Source organism: Mobula hypostoma, chromosome 11 (assembly GCF_963921235.1).
Source record: "Mobula hypostoma chromosome 11, sMobHyp1.1, whole genome shotgun sequence".
In the NCBI taxonomy this organism is placed as follows: Eukaryota; Metazoa; Chordata; class Chondrichthyes; order Myliobatiformes; family Myliobatidae; genus Mobula; species Mobula hypostoma.
Window position 1 is genome coordinate 56,728,393 of NC_086107.1, and position 22,329 is coordinate 56,750,721.

Sequence of the window (22,329 nt, forward strand, 5' to 3'; positions counted from 1 at the left end):
GAGCTCCAAGGCCTCGGTCGTAGCAAGATCTAGGCCACAAGCTGCGGTGCCGCCTGTTTGTAGCCACCCAGGAGGGAGAGACGTCAGAGTTGGTGTGCTCCACTGGAGACACTGTGCCCCCCAGTGTACGCTCAGCAGAAGACAAAGTATATTGTGTTTGAGTGCAGATTTCTGCAACATTCATGGACTCAGCATTTTGGACTATACTTCTTTGTGTGATTGTGCTTGCTATCTTATATGTGCCTTGTGTTGTGTATGAGTTTCGCTCCTTGGCCCCGGAGTAACACTCTTTCATTTGGCTGTATTCGCCAGTGTTCATCTATGGTTGAATGACAATTAAACTTGAATTTATTGCAAAACCTGTCAGCTCCACTACAGCTTAAACACCAGCGTTAAATCCCTAGGGTAGACAACAACCAAAATCCATCACAATTTCGGACACTTGCTGATTTAGTGTTTGGGTGGTTGAACACTGAAACCTATTCTTCATTATCCCATCAACTACGAACAGTAATATGCCGGTCCTGGGAATGTCCAAAGTGAAATAAGATCAGTCAGTATCTGAAACACAGCTAACGTTTCATATCAAAGACCCACTGCTAGATCAACTTCCATCTCTTGAATGGTTATTCTACCTGATCTGTTGACCATTTTCAGTACTTTTGTGCACTTTTATTTCAACTTTCCAACAATCAGGAGTATTTTTTCCTGTATGCAGAACAGCCACCTTCATTAAAGCAGCTCTTAAATCCAGAATCCAGATTAGATTTCAAGGGACATCCTGTGTTTCCCAATCAGTTAGGGGAAACTGTAAAATGAGTCAGCACCATGCAGTAGCCTTGCAGGTCAATCTAATTGGAAACACTGGGATAAAATATTGAGGACTCGGGGACATGTTCCATTAATGGTGAAAGGTAAAGCCAACAAGTCTTAGGGGCCCTGGATACAAGTGGTTGGATTAAAACAGGTTTTGAGAACTGGAGATGCTCAACAACACTATAGAAACAGTACATTAAAAAACAAATTAGCTGGCAAAGAGCTTGTGTAAGTGAAGGCAGATGGAATTTCATCTCAAAAAAATTGGGAGACGATTATCTTTGGAGGATGAATACTATAAATGGTAGGACCAGGGAACCTTAGTGTATATATCCAAGGCATGTAAAAGACGAGTGCAGGTAGAGAACAGTCAAAGCAGGATACAGGATGAGGGAATATTTTCATTAGCTGGGTCATAGAATTAAAGAACAAGAATGTTAGGGTACAATGAATGAAACATTAGGTTCTGTGCATTTCAGATCACTACGCCAATGGAAAGGATGTGATTGCACCAGAAACGGTGCAGGCAAGTTTCACCAGGATGTTCTTTGGGATGCAGCTTTTCAGCAAAAAGGGTTGGCTTGCTGTTCCCTGAGCAGAGGATGTTGAATGGGAACCTGATTAAGGTCTACAAGATTACATTCAGCATTGATAGTGCTGACCATGAGGAAACATTCTCTCTAGAAGTGTTTGCAGCCAATGGGCACAGGTCTAAGCCATAGTCTAGGTACAGGGTTGGTGGGCATGCCCAGGAGTGGCATGTACCAATATTTTGTGGGCAAGCAGCATGCAGAGCTGCCCCTCGATTCTTTGAACCGACCCATAATAAAAAGATACATAATGAGCACCTTTACTGCCAAATAAAGCAGTGAATGTCACACACACACAACAGTGATATATTTTCACAGAAAACATCCCAGCAAATGGTTACAATAAAACTATTATTTACAAAAGATCTTTTTCAATTTTTTTTTGAAATTGATTAATATTAACCATTTTAACAGGTTTTCAAATTATGCTTCATTTCAATCTGTTATACTTTTATTAGTAAAACAATGAGTATGAATAAATAAGGACATAATTTTTCCTTAAAGGTCAAAATTATTATTATTTCATTAATCAATGATAATCTCTACTCAACATTACCATGGCACTTGAGAAGAACTTAGAATATTGCCAATTCGGGAACAGACTCTAAGTGTCTCACCCCAGCTGAGACATTTAGAGTGAACTTGAAGAAATTTTTTGTCACCCAGAGGGCTACCGAAATCTGGAATGCACTGTCTGGGTGGTTGGTGGAAATTCGTTTTACTAAGTTTAGGTGAGCACTTGAAATGCAATAGCTCAGAAGGAAATGGTCACTTGATTGCCAAAGATACAATGGGCTGACAGGCCTATTTCTGTGCTGTGCGATTCTGTGGCTAACACATTCAACCACGTACTTGAAATTATTTTCAGATCAGAAATGGCACCAGGTGGGACACAAAGTAAAGCTCATTCTCTGCCATCAAATGATCTCAGCTCAGAAAGTCTATGTGCCTGAATCAGAATCAGGTTATCACTAACATACGTTGTGAAATTTGTTGTTTTTCAGCAGCAGTACTGTGCATTACTATAAACAATAAGAAAATATTTAAAAAATAAAAAGAGAATACTGAGGTACTGGCCATATGTTTATGGACAGTTCAGAAATCTGATGGCAGAGGGGAAGAATCTGTTCCTGAAAGGTGGAGTGTACTGGTGCACCCAGTTGTAGTAATAGAGGGAACTTCTGTCTATCAACTGACCTCCTGTGAGACAGCTGGAAAACATGGCCTCTCACTTGTAATGACTTTGGATGTCAAATATTTGATGCTCTTTCTGCACAGTCCTACTCACCAAAGTCTTGTCTTCCTGAAACCATTATTGAAGCACTCGCTAATAATTGCCCAAGGGACAGGGCCAGGTGTAGCAGAAGGGCAGAAATTCGGACATCTGATCTTTATAAAACATTTGCTCTAAGCATTGTGAGATACAAATCAAAAACATTTTTTGAGCAGTAACAGACTTACACAGAAGACAGGGCAAATAGTTGTGCTTAAAGACAATTAACAATGAATTTGTCAAATCTGAAAGGTGGATAAGTGAATTGAAAAGTTCATGCAGATTATTTCCTCCTGGGAGAGAACAATGAAGGAAGTTAGTAACAATTTGAACATTTATTTAAAGATGATACCACAACAAAATCTCTTTGTGTCAATTTCGTCTGTAACTCTTCATCTCCAGTTCAGGCAAAAGTATTCAAACAGTGGGCGAATTGAATCTTGTGGCATTCATAGCAATATCACACCCTGATGCTCAGCGAGGGACATCTGCCAACTATTTGAACCCTCAGGCTTGATGTTTTGCATTCAATAAGAAAGAATGCCACCAGACAATCTTTAAACTTCCAGACAATGAACTTGATTTTTTTTGTTAAACACTGTCATGCCTTTTGGCTGCTATCTGTTATTCAACCTAAAGAGAGCTGAACTATTTTGTCAATTTTTTTTTATAGGCATCCATTAATCTCGTGAGACCATGGATTTGCGCCTTGGAGGGTTTCTAGGGCGCAGGCCTGGGCAAGGTTGTATGGAAGACCAACAGTTGCCCATGCTGCAAGTCTTCCCTCTCCTCGCCACCGATGTTGTCCAAGGGAAGGTCACTAGAGCCGATACAGCTTGGCACCAGTGTCGTCGCGGAGCAATGTGTGGTTAAGTGCCTTGCTCAAGGACACAACACACTGCCTCAGCTGAAGCTCGAACTAGCGACCTTCAGGTCACTAGACCGATGCCTTAACCACTTGGCCACGTGTCAATATAGGTTTGGAAACATGCTCTTGACGATCAGAATATGGACCCATTGTATGATACATAGCAGTGGCTCCAAACATTTTGCGTTCCTGCCCCCTTGGCTCCCACACTATCTCCCCAGTGCCTCACTCACCCCTTCCGGCCACTACATAAAAACTATAAAGAATTTTGATTTATGATGCAGACTGAAGGAAAATAGAGCTGTAAATTGAAAACAGTGACAAATATTTAAATTTATTTAAAACTACATAAAATTATTTCTTTAATTACAGTAAAAACAATTTTCATCAATTTTAGAGCGTACATTAGTCCAACTATTCACTACTTCAATGTGTTTTTCACCTTTCAATGAGATGGATGGGCTTGGTGCAGTGATATCAGCTTCTCAATATCAGGTTGAATGTCACTCAAAGAATCTTAGATCCCATTGTTCAATAATTTGCTGTCTGTTTCATTGCTTTGAAAAAAGCTGCGCGACTACACCAAAACCACAAAATACGAAGTTGGAAAAGCAATAGGGAACATCTTGACCATTTTTCCCAGTGCAGGATAGCATTCAGAAATTTCTTTCTGCAATCAAAAGTCTTGATATGATATTTTGAACCTCAGCTTAAAGTCATTTTGTAGCAAGATTAGTTCTTCCTCTATCCTTCCTGTTAATTCCTCATTACAAGTGTTCAGGAATGGATGTATTACCCAATCTGGAATTTTAATTGAGAAGATTCTGAAATTTCTCTGACATGTTATCATGTAGCTCACCTAGGTGGGCACAGTATACTTGAAGATTATCATCTGGTATTCTTTAATTCTCTTCCAACTAAGAGGGGCTCGGAAATTGGAAAAGGTCACAATGGCCAATGTTGTACTTAAATAGAGTTACTTTGAATAGAAACGCGAAGACAACTGATTTGATTTTGATAAAATTCATATAATTTCCTTACAATTGAAGACTGATTTCATTAAACTTCGCGAATATTTCTGAATAGAAAGCAATATCATGCCTAGTATTGTTGAGTTGATAAAAGAATTTGATCGCAGTTTCAAAAATCACATAAAAGCCTCTCAGGCAGTTTCCTTTTAAAAGCCATCTGACTTCCGTGTGCAATGACAAGCATTCAAACTGTTCATCATTCTCCATACAAAGCTCTTGAAATAGTCAAGAATTGAAAGCATGGAACCTGATTTTATTTACCACTGTGATAATAATGATTTGTTCACCAGATCACTTAGGTTTTTCATGACAAGATGTTGTCTGTGAACTACACAGTGAATGGTAAATATGTTAAGTACAGACTTTTTCAAAAAAGTAATAACCCCACAGTGATGTCCTCTTATTGATGGTGCCCCATCTGTTGCACAAGCAAGAATGTTGAGGAGCTGAACATCCTTTTTGAAAAATGGCTCAACATCCTGAAATATTGACTCCTCCCTCATATCTGTTTCTAGTCCCCCTGCAAATAACAACTCATGAACTATGCTTTCATCTTTCGTGAAACGAACATAACCAAGAAGCAAAGATTTGTTGCCTCTCAAATTTGACCTCATTCAACTGCAGAGCAAGTTCTGTTGTCCTAAGTATGTTGTACAATGTGTCTTCCACATTCTTTGACATTTTTCATCTATTCGACTTTGAACAGAGTTGATGCTGAGTGGAATTGCTTTAATTACTTGGCCTTGTAACTTATGCAAAATCATACTCATAACCTCCCTTCTTGCTGATGGAATCAATTCTTCTCCAATTGTATGGAGCTTTCCAGATTTAGCAAAGAGTAATTAAATGTAATTAAATGTGTGACACACACAAAGCATCATTGTTTTGCCGTGAAGTGCTGGGAAACATGTTTTGAGGTGTTTTCTGTTTCTGAAAGTTTTTATAAAGTGACTGAAAATAAGCCAAGTTCTTTTTACTTTATCAGAATGTCTTCTCTTCAAATACTCAAGGAGCCTGGATGGTTTTATTGTCTCATTTGAAAAACTTTCTCAAAGTCACATTGGCTGTTGTTGGTTGCTTGGTGCAAAACCACATTTCAGATACTCCACAATATACTGCCTACACTTTTTCATTTGGTCTGCTTCTGCCATTTTTGTTATGGATTAACGATCATGGTCAATCATCTATTGCTTAAGCCCAATTTCAAGCACTGCAATCAATAATGGGGAAAGTTATGACATCATCATAGCTCAGGCAAAACCTGACTCTCTGCCTGAAGGTATGGCCATGGAGTCAAGAGAAATGCAGTGAAGACCATTCGAAAGGGCAGATTCTGAACTTTACCCCATTGAATGCCAAACCCTAATTCACAGGAATGATGTCACTGAGTGATTAGAATATGGGAATCATACTGGCTAACACTGCAGTACAGTAGTGAACAGCAATGTTCAGACTGGCCTCAGACATAGCTATTACTTCTGTTCAGATTTCTCATGATATGCCAAATGCAGAAGTGTCACATAGTATGTTACAGTTTTGAAATGCATCGAGCAAAGTCTAAGAGAACAGTGGGTTTGCAAGAGATGAGGTGATTACATTATCATTGTAATTAAATATGAGGCACTGAGGATCAAATATTTATGATAAATAATTAATTTCTTAAATTAAATTTGGAATCGTTCAGCTACCTCCTTGCTACCTAGGGCAGCCCCACTTCTTCCTTTAACTTTATAGCCCCCTTGGAGACTCCCAATGCCCCCAAGGGAGCAATATTACCCATTTTGGGAATGACTGATACATAGTAACTGAGTATCTTTTGTGCTTATAAGGGACTTTATAATGTAAACAAAAATTCATAAGTTACAAAAGGGGTAAATTTTGGAAATTATAGAGTTGTCCCTTTATCATAACTACTGAGCTTGTATCCACACTACAGTTTTCCAAACATTGTTGACATCAATGATAATTTCATGTTTTTACTCTGCTAATTCATGAATATCAGCAGGATAAATGAACAATAAAGTACGTTTTCATATCTTGCTCTTCCTAATTCTTAAGATGGCACCAGTGAACCATCTTAAGAATTCTGAGGGCTACGTGCAATACTTCTAAATATACCCCTTTTGAATTACTCTCACTGCAATCTGCAGCATGTGATTTCCCTCCAAGCAATGGACTTTTAAATCAATTCAATTATCTATAGATTTCAGAATTGTCTGAAGGTCTTGGCAGACCAATTAGGTACAGCATCTTTAAGTGGATGAAAGTTCATCACCACGGCCAGGAATGAGGCAGGGGGAGGGGGTGGGAGAACTCCAAGCCAGGCTGAAACGTGGTGGGATAAGGCCCCCTCTACCCAGCATTGCTGGAGAACAAAATTGGGACCCAAGGACAAGATTGCTGTATCAGAGGGAAATGAGGGACTGTTGTGTTCTATGTCTGAGTGAGACTTGGCTTTCTTCCAGTATGCCAGATAGCGATCAGACCAGAAGGCTTCTCAGTTTACAGAATGGATTGAACTGTTGATTTGGAAAAGGTAAAAGTTGGAGGTGTGTGTTTCATGGTAAACTCTCAGTGGTGCTATGATGTGGCAGTTTTATCGAACTAACATTCCCCCAACTTTGAACAGTCAAATGCTGTCCATTCTAGTTAAGCGCTCTTCCATAATCCTGACTGAGGTTTACATACCACCAGCGGCCGACTTTAATCAAGCACTGGAGATATTGCATGAGGCATGAAATGGTTCACCCTGATGCATTTCAACCACAGGCTTGTTTGAAGAAAACCCTACCCAATTACCATCAGCGTATAACCTGTAGCACCGAAGGTTCCGACGCACTAGACCGCTGTTATACTAATACAAAAAATGACTACCGTTCCATGCCCAAATCACATTTCGGTAAATCAAATCACTTGGCTGTCCTCTTCTGACCTGCACACAGGCGGAAACTAAAGAGCAAAGCTCCAGAGGTTAGGACAACAGAGAGGAGGTTGCAGGAGGCAGAGGAGTGGCTATGGGATTGCTTCGAGTCGTTGGACTGGGCAGAGTTCAAGGAATCATCTAGAGATCTGAATGAATACACCATAGTTGTCACAGACTTTATGAAAACAGTTGCAGACAAGTGTGGCCCCACAAAATCATTCAGTCTTCCCCAACCAAAAACCCTGGATGAACCATGAGATCTGCAATTAGCTGAGGGTCAGATCAGGGGCATTCAAATTTGTTGACTAAATAAGTTACAAGAGGTCCTGGTACAATCTCTGGAAAGCCATCTCACAGGTGAAGTGGCAATTCCAGACTAAACTTAATCAACGATGAACGCTTGAGAGTTGTTTCAGGACTTGAGTTTTATCACCTCTTATAAAGTTAAATCAAGCGTCAAAAGTGAAAATGGGGCTTTGTTTCCAGATGACCATCAAAACATGGAGAAATATCACAAACTCCCACAACCCCAGATGATCTTTGATTTCAGTCTATGAGGCCAACATGCAAGCAACCTTCAAGAGGGTGCAGCCATGGAAAGCATCGGGCCCGAAAGGGGTACGTGTACTAAAAGCCTGTGCTCATCATCCAGCTGGTGTGTTTACTGAGATCTTTAACCCCTCGCTTCAGCAGTCTGAGGTACCCACCAACTTCGAGCAGGCTTCAATTATACCGGTGCCTAGGAACATGCTAATCTGCCTCAATGACTATCGTCCAGTAGCACTTGCATCCACAGTGGTGAAGCGTTTTGAGAGGTTGGTGATGAAGCATATCAGCTCCAGTCTGAGAAGAAACTTGGATCTACTCCAATTTGCCTACTGGAGCAACAGGTCCATAGCAGATGCCATTTCATTGGCTCTTCACTCAACCCTGGAACGTCTGGACTGCAAAGAGGTATACATCAGGATGCTCTTTATCTATCGCATTCAATACCATCATCCCTTCAAAACTAGTCAATAAGCTTCAAGACCTTGGCCTCAATAATTACTTACGCAATTGGATCCCCAATTTCCTGACCTGCAGACCCCAGTCAGTTTGCATTGGCGAGAACATCTCCTCCACGATCTCCATCAGCACAGTTGCACCACAAGGCTGTGCGTTTGGCCCCCTGCTCTGCTTGCTTTACACTTATGATTGTGTAGCTAAGCACAGCTCCAATGCCATATTCAAGTTTGCTGACAACACCACTGTTGTTGGCCGAATCAAACGTAGTGATGAATCAGCATATCGGAGGGAGATTGAAAATCTGGCTGAGTGGTGCCGTAACAACAATCTCCTACTCAATTTCAGCAAGACTAAGGAGCTGATTATTGACTTCAGGAGAAGGAAACCAGAGGTTTATGAGCCAGTCCCCATCAGAGGATCAGAGGTGGAGGGAGTCAGCAACTTTAAATTCCTCAGTGTTATTATTTCAGAGAACCTGTCCTGGGCCTAGCATGTAAGTGTAATTATGAAGAATGCACAGCAGTGCTTCTATTTCCTTAGGAGTTTGCGAAGATTCAGCATGACATCTAAAACTTTGACAAACTTTTATAGATGCCTAGTGGAGGGTATATTAACTGGCTGCATCGCAGCTTAAAATGGAAACATCAATGCCTTTGAATGGAAAAATCCTACAAAAATAGCACAATGACATGAAACGTTATCACAGGAAAGTAGCGTCCATCATCAGGCACCCCCACCACTCAGGTCGCGTTCTCTTCTTGCTGCTCCCATCAGGAAGGTGGTACAGGAGCCTCAGGACTCATACCACCAAGTTTAGGAATAATTATTACCACCCAACCGTCAGGCTCTTGAACCAAAGGGGATAACTTCACTCCACTTCATCACTGAAATATTCCTACAACCTACAGACTTTCTTTCAAAGACTCTTCATCTCACGTTCTTGATATTTATTGCTTATTTATTATTATTATTTCTTTCTTTTTGCTTTTGCAGGTTGTGTCTTTTGATCACTGGTTGAACACCCAAGTTGGTGTGGTCTTTCATTGATTGTATGGTTATTATTCTACTGTGGATTTGCTGAGTATGCCCACAGGACGATGAATCTTCCGGTTGTACTGTATATCATGACATAAATGTACTTTAATAATAAATTTGCTTTGAACTTTGATTTATCTACCATGAACTGCAAGCAGGGTTGAGCTCTACCGCAAACCATTAGTCAATGTTAGGTGATGAAATACAGATGGGGGATGCCAAGATTGGTGAGAAAGGGTCCTCATTACTACAGCACCTTACTGGCAGTAAGTGGGTCTTTGTAAATCTAGTATTTGCGACAGTGCACACCAAAAACTTCCAAGCTGTCACATCTCCTCAGTCTCCAATTAAATCATATTCAGATATATTACACTATATTTCTGCTTGAGCAACTTGATTAGACTTAAGCTCCCAGAAACAATCTCCCAATGGATGGAAGGCACACTCCTGTGGCGAGTTCAGTTGTAAATTGACTTCTCTCTCTACCCCTGCAGCAATTTTTCTTATCAGTGAAAGAAATTCTATTTAAAATAAAATGGAGCTTATTACCTTCTAGGAATAATAAATGGAGAGCCTGATTGCACAAAGGTGCAGCTTTCAGTGTCTGAAGATCAGATCTCCTCTCACTTATAATACCTAGATTACAAAATCGAAGCTGATTATTTAATTTAGTGCATAGAAACTACTGACCTTCAAATGTGACAATTTCCTGAGACGTTGAACGTTGGGAGAACTGGACACCATTTTAAAATCGTTATTATTTTTGGAGTGATAGCAGGTGCAATGGACGAAACGGTCACCTTTTGCCCAAGTCTGTCATCCGGTTCGCATCAGCAGGGCACAAAGATGTAAAGCTGACTCCAGTTCAGCAGAGAAGACCCTCCAGCAGTTCTGATGGATTTTAATTGGTTTTTGGTCCTACAGAAGCTGCTTGCCGGCCTGAATTCTTTCCGTAGTGACTGGTAACAAACTGGAAGTGTTAATGAGCAACAGGACAGCTAGTGCAGGAAACAGATACATTACATCAATCAAGATGGGGGAATTCTCCGGGTGTTTCCTTTGATATTGATCATTTGAGAACGTTAAAAACACGCTTCACTCTGCACTGAGCTTACTCTTCGTCTAGTAATGATAATAATGTGAGAAACGGAGTAGGGTAAGCCTCAAAGCTTGCTCAGCAGTTTCAGACCTTACAACTGATCCAATTCTGATTTCAATCCCAGTTTCCCGCTGGCTCTCCATACCCTTTGACTCCCTTGTAGTTAAAATGCAACTTACTTATATATACACACATGTGAGAAGACTTTTGCACAGTACTGTGCTGGGGGGCGGGCGGTGCAACATCAGGTCATATTATTTTATTTATTTATTAAGATACAGCTTGGAATAAGCTCATCCAGCCCTTAGGGTTGCACCGCCCAGCAATCTCCTGATTTAATCTTAGCCTAAATCACCAGACAACTTAATTGACCTACCAATGGGTACGTCTTTGGACTGTGGGAGGAAACCCGCAGGAGAACGGACAAATTCTTTGCAGTCAGGAGCGGGAATTGAACCCAGGTCTCTGGTATGGTAAAGTGGTGTGGTAAACACTATGCTAATCTTCACTGCAGTTTGCCTACCTGTCAATCTACACGCTCATAAAATAATGCTCTGCACCTGGAGTATTGTGTACAGTTTTGGTCTCCAAATTTGAGGAAGGACATTCTTGCTATTGAGGGAGTGTAGCGGAGGTTCACGAGATTAATTCCCGGGATGGCGGGACTGTCATATGTTGAAAGATTGGAGCGACTGGGTTTGTATATACTGGAATTTAGAAGGATGAGAGGTGATCTGATTGAAACATATAAGATTATTAAGGGATTGGACATACTAGAGGCAGGAAACATGTTTCCGATGTTGGGGGAGTCCAGAACCAGAGGCCACAATTTGAGAATAAGGGGTAGGCCATTTAGAACGGAGTTGAGGAAAAACTTTTTCACCCAGAGAGTTCTAGATCTGTGGAATGCTCTGCCTCAGAAGGCAGTGGAAGCCAATTCTCTGGATGCTTTTTAAAAGAGTTAGATAGCGCTCTTAAAGATAGCAGAGTGAAGGAATATGGGGAGAAGGCAGGAAAAGGGTACTGATTGTGGATGATCAGCCATGATCACAGTGAATGGTGGTGCTGTCTCAAAGGGCCAAATGGCCTACTCCTGCATCTCTTGTCTATTATTAACTGATCTGTGCAATTAAGCAAATTATCTAAAATAATAATTTGTACCACACAACACTCTCATTTAAATTTTTTGCAAGGATTCAAGGGGGGAAGGTATCATTTCTCCTACAAGTGAGGAAACCAGGTCAGCACTCTGAACCTGGTGCATCTATCCATTAGTAGTCAAGCTCTAGTCACCCATAAAATTAGATCACACAGTTAGAACAATAAACAGGAAATATAATTACTTCTGCTCCCTCAACATTATTGAGTGGCACCACCAAACCCAGGGGGATTTTTATTGAAGTTGTATTGAATCATACCTTGTTGAATAAACAGGAACTCCATTCAATTGCACAGAGTAACCCTTCCCCTGCCAAATAACCAGGAACACATCAAGCAATCCTTAACCCGATGCAAAAATACATTGCAGAAGATTAAATAAAAAAATATACTACATAGCCCTAACAGCTTAAATCGCTTTGCTGATTAGATGCTGGATTATCTTGTCCTACATGATGCTGTCCCATTTTCGTAGGGAGTTCTGCACTATTCATTTCTGGAAATGAGGTTAGAGATTCCACTCCCTCACCCACACCAAACCACAAATCAAAACAGAAAATAATGGAAATATGCATCAGTTCAAGCAACGAGTAGCTTCTGCAGAGAGAAACAGAAGCTATTGAAAGATCATTGACGTGAATCATTATCTCAGTTTCTCTTCCACCACGACTTGCCAAGTGTTTCAGATTCCCAGCATCCGCAGTCATTTACTTTTGGATTCACCATGCCCTTCTGAATTTATAGTTTATTGCAATGCCCAGACAACCCTGGCTGGAGTTGGATGTAGCATTTTACAAGAATAGGTATTTATTGGATTATTGTATATTTTGTGCCTTGTTCCCCTGAAGCAACCAACATACAAGAGGAAACCTGCAACATCCCACCTACACAGCATTGTACATCACATGGACTTCAGCGTCCAAAATAGTACAAATTGTGCATCTTCTGCTACATCCAACATCACCACTCCATTCTATCGTTCCTTCCCTCAAATGTCCAAACCCTGTTCTTGCCATTGTAATGTCCAGATTGTTTAACGTAATTTCCAGTACACAAGTGTAAAGGAGATCAAAATAATTGTTACTCCAGACCGATGAAGCACAAAAAAACACAATAAGATAAAGAACACTGTAAAATTAATAATTAAAAACACAATAAATATGCATCCTTAAGATAGCTTATATACGTCAATTGACTGTATGACCATAAGGTGACAGACAGGAAATGATAAAGTAGTGGTGGTGGGTGGGGGTGTGTGTGTGTGTGTGTGTGTGTGTGTGTGTGTGTGTGTGTGTGTGTGTGTGTGTGTGTGGAGGGTTGGGTTAGTGGGTGGAGGTGTTGATCAGCCTTAGTGTTTGGGGAAAGTGACTGGTTTTGAGTCTGGTTGTTCTGGCGTGGATATTATGTACCCTCTTCCCCGGCAGGAGTGGGACAAACAGTTCATGAGCGGAGCGGGGGTGGGGGGGTGGGGAAGGCAGGGGTGTGGCATCCTTCATGATGCTGCTGCCACCCCTTTTCCAGCACATTTCTGTACCTATGTCCTTGATGGTTGGTAGGCTGGTGCTGTGGTATGACTACCTGCTGTAGATCCTACCTGTCCACTGCCGTGCAGTTTCCATACCATGCAGTGAAGCAGCATGTTAGGATGCTCCCTATAGTGCAATGCATCTAGAAAATGACGTCAGAGGTCCAGCTCTCTCAGCCTCTTCGAAAAGTAGATGTGTTGGTGAGCTTTCTTGATTGTGTAGGATATGTTCTGGGACCATGAGAGTTTGAGTGTGATGTTAACTCCCAGGAGCTGAAATCTGCTTGCAGTTGTCACTGTTGTGCCGCCAATGTAAAGGAGGGTGTGAGTGGTGCGAGTTCTCCTGAAGTCAGTAGCCATCTCCTTTGTCTTGTTGACATTGAGGAAACAATTATTTGCCTGGCACCAGACCTCAAGCTCTTCCACCTCCTCTCTGTAGATCATCACATTGTTGTTGGTGATGAGCCCCTTGACTGTTGAGTCATTGGCAAACCTGACAATATGATTATCTGGGTGTTTTGCTCTGCAGCACACAGCCCTGGGGGGCACTCATGTTGAGGATGATGAGGAGGGTGGAGCAGTTGCGCATCCTGACTATCCGAGGTCTGTTGGTGTAACTATTGCAATGGCATTTTAAACCTGGACTCTTCAAAAGCACTCTTCAAAATTCAGTTAATATTAAAAATATCATGTAGTTACTAAAAAGAATAAAATTATAAAAGAGTGGACAATCTCCTTCCAGTCTCTGGACTTTTATTTCTGATTACAGTCTTTTTCTTTATTCAAAGACAGAAAATTGCAGATTCAAGTGTTACTCCAAGACCTACACCATTCATCTCTCCTTCCAGTACAAATACACAAATGGAAATCTCTGGAGGTTTAGAGCATCTTCTTCAAAGTTGAAAGTTCAGATTAAATTTACTATCAAAGTACATATGCTGTACGTACTTTGATAGCCAACCCTGAGATTCGTCTTCTTGCGAGCATACACAGTAAATCCAAGAAACACAATAGAATCAATGGAAGACCACACCCAACAGGACGGATGAATGACCAATGTGCAAAAGACAACAGTCTGTGCAGATAGAAAAGCGAAAATAATAATAATAAATAAGCAACAAATATTGAGAACATGAGATGAAGAGTCGTTGAAAGTGAGCCCATAGGTTGTGGAAACATTTCAATGATGGAGCAAGTGAAGTTGAGAGAAGTTATCCCCCATGTTTCAGGAGCCTGATGGTTGAGGGGTAATAACTGTTCCTGAACCTGGTGGTGTGAGTCCAGAGGCTCCTGTACCTTCTTCATGATGGCAGCAGCAAGAAGAGGGCATGACCCTAGTAGAGGTTCCTGATGATGGATGCTGCTTTCCTTCAACAATGCTTCATGTAGATGTGCTCAATGATGGGAAGGCTTTATCCAAGATGGAATAGGCCGTATCCACTACTTTAGTAGAATTTTCTGTTCAAGTGCATTAGTGCTTCCATACCAGGCTGTGATGTAGCCAGTCAAAATACTCTCCTATTACACATCTATAAAAGTTTGTCAAAGTTTTAGATGTCATGTCCGATCTTGGCAAATTTCTAAGGAAGTATAGGCGCTGCCGTGCTTTCTCTGTAATGGCATTTGCATGCTGGACTGAAGACCGATCCCCTGAAATAATGACACTAAGGAATTTAAAACTGCTGACCCCACCATCTCTGATCCTCCGATGGGGACTGGCTCAAGCAGCAGAGGTCATTACAGAATGATCATTTTCCAATTCTCTTGGCTATTGACGCAAAATTTTTCAAAAGATTTTTTTATTTCAGTTGGTTTTAAATACCTCCACAAAGTTTAATATTTTATGAAGGCTCTCAGTCTCTGTCTGCTGGGTCTGGATGTAGAACTACCACAGGATCAAAGATCTCTCACAAGGCATCACAGGCTTCTTGGATGGTTATTTTGGTTGAGCTATCTGCAACAGTACCCATTTAAAAAAACTCTCTTCCCAGGCAGTTCTGGTGAAAGGCCAAAGACATGAAAAGCTGTTTCTCTATTCAATGTTGGCTGTCCAGAAGATTGCTTTATTATATAAATGTAATTCGTTGATGATCTATCCTACCTGATCCTGTCTGTACCCAAACCCACAGAGATCCTTGTTAACAGAAGCGAACTTTGACCATTGAGAGGGGCATTCTGGCTGATTTTACACTCCACCAACTTTGTAACAAGGTTTTCACAAGGTTAATTCCCGGGATGGTGGGACTGTCATATGTTGAAAGATTGGAGAGACTGGGCTTGTATACTCTGGAATTTAGAAGGCTGAGAGGGGATCTTATTGAAACACATAAGATTATTAAGGGATTGGACACACTGGAGGCAGGAAGCATGTTCCCGCTGAGGGTTGAGTCCAGAATCAGAGGCCACAGTTTAAGAATAAGGGGTAGGCCATTTAGAACAGAGTTGAGGAAAAACTTTTTCACCCAGAGAGTGGTGGATATATGGGAATGCTCTGCCCCAGAAAACAGTGGAGGCCAAGTCTCTGGATGCTTTCAAGAAAGAGATGGATAGAGCTCTTAAAGATAGCAGAATCAAAGGTTATGGGGATAAGGTAGGAACAGGATACTGATTGTGGATGATCAGCCATGATCACAGTGAATGGCGGTGCTGGCTCGAAGGGCCGAATGGCCTACTCCTGCACCTATTGTCTATTGTAACCAATCGTAATGGCCAGTTACTATCTACTAAGAGCATCTTTGTCAGTAAAATCAAAAATAGATCTCACACTTTGTACCCCAGGATTACACCAGGTGGTATATCACTCTACATCATCACAGAATCTGGGAAGTTGGGAAATACTGTAATCAGAAGTTGGAAAAATCCTCTGATATTCTTTATGAAGCTCATTTTCTCCATTCAGCATTCCAGGTCTTCAGATGACATTTTAATGCAGAGTGAAAAGATAATCAAAGCAAAGGAAGCTTAACAAATGAGGTCAGCTTATATCTGCTCAACGAGAAGAGTCAGTGCTCAGTCTCTCCCCCCACCCCCTATTGTGTTAATCTCACAGCCAATGATGAAGTGGGACAGAGAGAAGAGGTGGGGTTGGGGTGAGGAGAAAGATTCCACACACAGTGCGCCCAAACTTCAGAGTAGCACATAATAAATCTTCTAGATTGTCTGCAGAGTGAACGCAACAACTACAGCCCTGCCAATGCCACATGTCTGAAGCCAAACTGACATCACTGAAAAGCATGTACAAGATTAGATCTTAAATGATTCGCAAGAACACAGAAAATGGTCAGGAATGGGTACCATGTCCCTCAGGACTTCCTCATTATGCAATATAACCGTGGCTGATCAATGCTGGCCTCAGCTCTTCTTCTGGGCCATACACCTCTATTCCTTGATCTTTCTACCCATCTCTACCTTAAGTATATCTAATGCTCTGGCCTTGACCATGCTCTTGGCAAGAGAATTCCACTAGATTTACTATTCTCCAACAGAAGTTTTCAATTTTAAATAATTGGCCCCCTATCTTGTAACTGTATGCTCTTGTACATGACTCTCCCACTTGCGACAATATCTCAACATCCACCCCCTCAACTCCATTAGGATTTTGAATGTTTGAATAAGGTCCATCCATTTCTTCTGAACTTACACGAACACTTGATTCAAAGTCCCTTTAGATTATCAAGAGGGTGTCCTACTATTGTGATACAAAAGGACTGAAGGTCTATTAGACACAAGGTTGTATTGTCCATTCCCTGCAGTTAACTCAGAATTCCTGATATAACAACAATGCTACTTGGCATGTTTGAAAATTCACAGTCAATAACCCGAGATCACCAAATAATCAAACTTCCTGACGTGGGCAGCAATGATTCTGGGTTGATATTCCTCACCTTTAGCAATGGATTATCAGCGCCCATGTAGTACCCTACATTCAATTGTCAATCCCACTGTTCAGATATCCTCACCCCACTTCAAAATGCTTTAAATATCCTTCACTGACTGATTGCAGGAATAATTCCCAAGATCAATGATATCTTCTTATTTTAAAGAAATGCAGGGATTCCCTCTTTGATCCATTTCACGATCCATTTTGTAACCCGTTGTTATTTTAAACCATTGCTTTTGCCTTGCATTAAATATATGAACTTCACACCATTTTCTATTTCTCAGCCTTGCCCTACCATTCTGTCACACTGCACACACAAACAAAACTTTCCCATCAGCAAAACACAGTGGACAGCAGCGAAGGAAGATGAAACACAGAAAGAGTAACAAACACTCAAGAAGGAGAGAGGCACCAAAAAGACTCACAGAAAGAGGTAGCAGTGACAGATGGAGTCAGATATCAGAGGCAAAAATAAGTCAAGTAGGCTGAGAGACAGCTGCAGAGACCGATGACGCTAACCTTCCATTGCCTTGCATCTAAAATCTTGGTCCACTCCTGGTTTCTGAAGGTTTCACTTATCGGAACAGGTCTCATAATGGCAAATTTTAAAGGTCACTCCAGAGCTGCTGTGCTTCTTGGTTAAACTGTCTGTGATGTGCAAAACCAGACAAAGCAAATGCTTTTAGCAGTATTGGATCACAATCTGCTGCACAATCCTTTGTAGATACGCCGGTAAAACTACAGGATTAAATACACCAGAGAAATCATTTGTCAAATTAAAATAAAAAAAACAAAGGATAGTTTTATTCCCAAATACTAATTACATGCCAAGTATATTACAGTTAAAGTGCTTTGCTAGAGGGTACAATTGTAATAATAGTATGTTTATCCACAACATTTCAATGTTTAAATTTCTGTTGAGAAAACCATTAAGCAAACCAAGGTTTCAGAAGGCTAATTATAAGATATATGTATCCAATTTAAACCGAGATATGGCAGAAGAGTCCCTCCTCCAAGGAGTGATCTCTTAACTGAGGCTGATTAGTTAGCAAGAGGCTCTGACCACAGAGTCACTTGGTGCATTTTGCAAAGAAGAATCAATTTGAAAGAACATCCAAATGACTGTATTAGAAAAGAGCTCCAACGTAGCCTTCTATAATTCGGCAAAAGATCTTCATGCAATGCTCACCATTAAACCTAATGGCAGCAATTTGAAATAGTTTTCAGAGTTTGTGTTTTTTTTTTAAGGAGCAAATGTGTGGAAGATTCTGCCTGTTATGGGTGAGTTAATTAGACTGAATATTGTTCCAATTTGCCTCCCAGAGCAACAGGTCCACAGCAGCAGCTGCCATCTCTTTGGCTCTTCACTCAGCCCTAGAACATCTGAACACCAAAGACGCATACATCAGGATGTTCTTTATCTACTACAATTCGGCATTCAGTACCATCACCTCCTCAAACCTAATCAATAAATTCAATATGTTGGCCTCAATATCTCCTTGGGCAATTGGATCCTCAATTTGCTCACTTGCAGACTCCAGTCAGTTCGGATTAGCAACAGAACTCCTCCACGATCTTCATCAGCACAGGTGCACCACAAGGCTGTGTGCTTAGCCCCCTGCTCTACTCACTTTATACTTGTGATTGTGCGGCTGAGCACAGTTCCAGTGCCATGTTCAAGGTTGCTGATGACATCATTGTTGTAGGCTGAATCAGCATATAGGAGGGAGATTGAAAATGCAGCTGAGTGATGGCATGAAAACAATGTCAGCAAGACCAAGGAGCTGATTATTGACTTCAGGAGGAGGAAACGATAGGTTCATGAGCCAGTCCTCACCAAAGGACCGGAAGAGGAGAGGGTCAGCATCTTTATATTCCTCAGTGTGATCATTTCAGAGGACCTTATCTGGGCTCAGCATGCAAGTTCAATTGCAAAAAAAAGCACAGCAGCACTTTCACTTCCTTAGGAGCTTGCGAAGATTTGGCATGACACATAAAACTTTGACAAACTTCTATAGTGTGGGGGAATCCAGGAATACAGGTCCATAATTTGCTGGGTCTGGGGGACCTGAGTTATAAGGAAAGCTTGTATAGGTTAGGACTTTATTCCTTGGAACACAGAAGATTGAGCAGAGATTTGATAGAGGTATACTAAATTATGAGGGGTATAGATAGGATAATTGTGAGTAGGCTTTTTCCACTGAGGTTGAGTGGAACCAAACCAGAGATCATGGGTTAAGGGTGAAAGGTGAAAAGTTTAAGGGGAAACATCTTCACTCAGAGGGTCGTGAGAGTGTGGAACGAGCTGTCAGCGCAAGGGGTGCATGCAAGTTCAATTTCAATGTTTAGCAGAAGTTTGGAAGGGTACATGGACAGAAGGGGTAGGGAGTGCTATTGTCCTGATGCAGGTTGATGGGAGGAGGCAGTTTAAATGGTTTAGCACAGACTAGATGGGCCGAAGGGCCCATTTCTGTGCTGTACTCTATAACTATTTCTTCATATCAGCTATTAATTCATACTCTCAGCTACATGGAGCAGATGTCTAAAGCACACACTTACTGTTTATTCTGTTTGTTATTCAAAAATAAAATAATGACATAAGTGATGTAATGTAATAATGGGAATCGGAGGAAGAACACCTTCACTCTGAGGGTGGTGCGAATGTGGAACAAGCTGCCAGCAGAAGTGGTGAATGCAGGTTCGATTGCAACATTTTAGGGACGTTTGGATAAGGACATGGATGGAAAGGTACGGAGGGCTATGATACAAGTGTGGATCAATGGGACAAGGCAGAAAACAGTTTGGCACACACTAGAAGGGCAAATGTGTTTCCGTGCTCTTTAACTCAGCTGCACTACTTAAAAACAAACATGGGGAAATTTAATGGTACGGGGGGAGCTGTAGAAAGCACATAATCACGCTTCTGAGGAAACATCTCCCACCATTTCACAATTATTTAATTGACATGATTTTATACAGCAAGCCATGAATTTAATAAAATATTTAAAAAACTGTGAAGATTATTTCCTCTGGCTTGCAATTTAAGGGCATTGAAAAGTTGCCGAAGGAAAGTGTTTAGAAATTACTGAGGGCTCTTTGAACATAGATTTCTTTGTATCAGGCACTAATATGAGAAACCACACTTACTTTTAAGTTTGGGTAGATACTTCATCAAATTCATAACATCTATTTTACATTTATCTACTAAACAAAATGTCTTGGCAGTGTTTGCTTCTGACGCTATGTGGGTGGAACTGAGGAATAAGAAAGGGCTGACCATGTCAGAGAGGTTTAGAAGAGTGAGTTTGCGGAGAGGTAGTGGACAGTTGCAAGAAAAATAGGGCTCTGATCGTAGATGATTTTAACTTTCCAAATATTGACTGGGACTCCTGTACCGTAAAAGGACTGGATGGAATAGTTAGTCAAATGTGTCCAAGAACTTTCCTAATTAATATATAGAGTTCTCATCTAGAGAGTGAGATACTGCATCTCCTATTGGTAATCAGACAGGACAGGTGACAGAAGTGTGCCTAGGAGAACACTTTGGATCTAGCGATCATAACTCCTTTAGTTTCAAGATAATTATGGAGAATGATGGGACTGAGATTCTAACTTGGACAAAGGCCAATTTTGATGGCATCAGAAAGGATCTGGCAAGTGTGGACTGGGAGACATTGTTTTCTGGCAAAGTGATGCTTAGGCCTTCAAAAGTGAACTATTGAGAGCACAAAGTTTGTATGTTCCTGTTCGAATAAAAGGCAAGGCTGACAGGTTCAGGGAGCTCAAATTTTAGCAAGGCCTTTGACAAAAGTCCCACATGGGAGGCTGGTCAAAAAGGTTCATTCACTTGGCATTGAGATATGAAGTAGTAAATTGGATTCAACTTTGTCTTAGTGGGAGAAGACAGAGAATGGTAGCAGATAGTTGCTCCTTTGGCTAGAGGCCTGTGACTAGTGGAGTGCAATGGGGATTGTTGCTGGGCCTGTTGCTATTTGTCATCTATATCAATGATTAGATAATAATGTGGTAAACTGGTTCTGAAAATTTGTGTGACAGTAAGATTAGGGATGGCGTGGATAGCGAGGAAGACCATCAAAGCTTGTAGTGGGATATGGACCTGCATTGCCAAGGTAAAGCAGTAGATAGGCAGCCAATATTTTACAGTTAATTTATTTTGGAACATTTCTGATTCTCATGAGCAGTGGGGAGCTTGGATGAAAATAATATTAGATAGAGACTGAATGAAGACACAGCTGGCAGTGAAGGGAACTACAGGATCATGGACAGTCTGGCTAAATAATTCATTTTTATTCCTTCGTAGGACATTAAAATGATTCGACGCTCGTCTGAAATTGCTTAATGCAGCAATCTGTACAGTGAGAACTTGCACAATAGCATTAAACAGCGTTCCGAGATTTTCAATCACCAGTGAAGGCCAATGATGTACTTCTGGGTACGGATGGCCCAAAACTTGGAAGGGGACAGAGATGTTCTCTGATACCTGCTGATGTTTTGTTGACTCGCAAATATTGTAGGTTAAAGATGTGCTGTCAAAGTTGCCTTGACCAGTTCCTTCAGTGGAGTTTGTAACAGGTACACCATTCTCCAGTGATGAAAGTGACAGAATATTTAAGATAATGGCTAGGATGGCAATTAAACAGGTTTCTTTGGCCTTGACGGTGTCAGCTTTCAAGTGTTAAAGCACTACTCTTACAAGGAAGTGCAGAATATCATCACACATTTGATGTGAATGATTACATAAGTAGGTCGATTTTTGTCACCAGGTAGTAGCAAAAATATACAGGTGAAAATTCAGAGAGATGAGCCAATGCGACAGAGTAGTGGAGGAATTTCAGTTCTCCTAATATATACTGGAATAACAATCAAGTCCAAAAAGGAATGTTTTTGATCTCTTAGTTTCTGACCCACTGTGGCATGCTAGACTTGGTTCGGGAAACAGCAAGGCCCAGTGGAGCAAGATGGTGGGGGGAGAGCAGATGTAATGTCAATAACTGTGTTAATAACATTAAATATTCTTAAATAGAAAAGGACAAATGGAGAAGAGTCAGTTTTGATAGATGTGAGTGGGTAAATTAGAATCAAAACTTGGCAGGCAAATCTTACGG

At 41.0% G+C, this 22,329-nt stretch overlaps 1 protein-coding gene across 2 annotated transcripts in view; it reads right to left on the minus strand.

Moving 5' to 3' along the window:
• Window positions 1–22,329, minus strand: part of LOC134353771 (oxysterol-binding protein-related protein 5-like) — a 139,604-nt gene that overhangs the window by 101,495 nt on the left and 15,780 nt on the right. The window contains exon 1 of one of the 2 annotated variants that reach the window (XM_063062125.1): window positions 17,723–17,867. The exons of the other annotated variant lie outside the window; for it this stretch is intronic. Within the exon in view, the coding sequence (XP_062918195.1) occupies window positions 17,723–17,797 (75 nt within the window). The 5' untranslated portion in view covers window positions 17,798–17,867. Of the gene's footprint in view, window positions 1–17,722; window positions 17,868–22,329 lie in introns of those variants that run through there. 2 annotated transcript variants of the gene reach the window in all.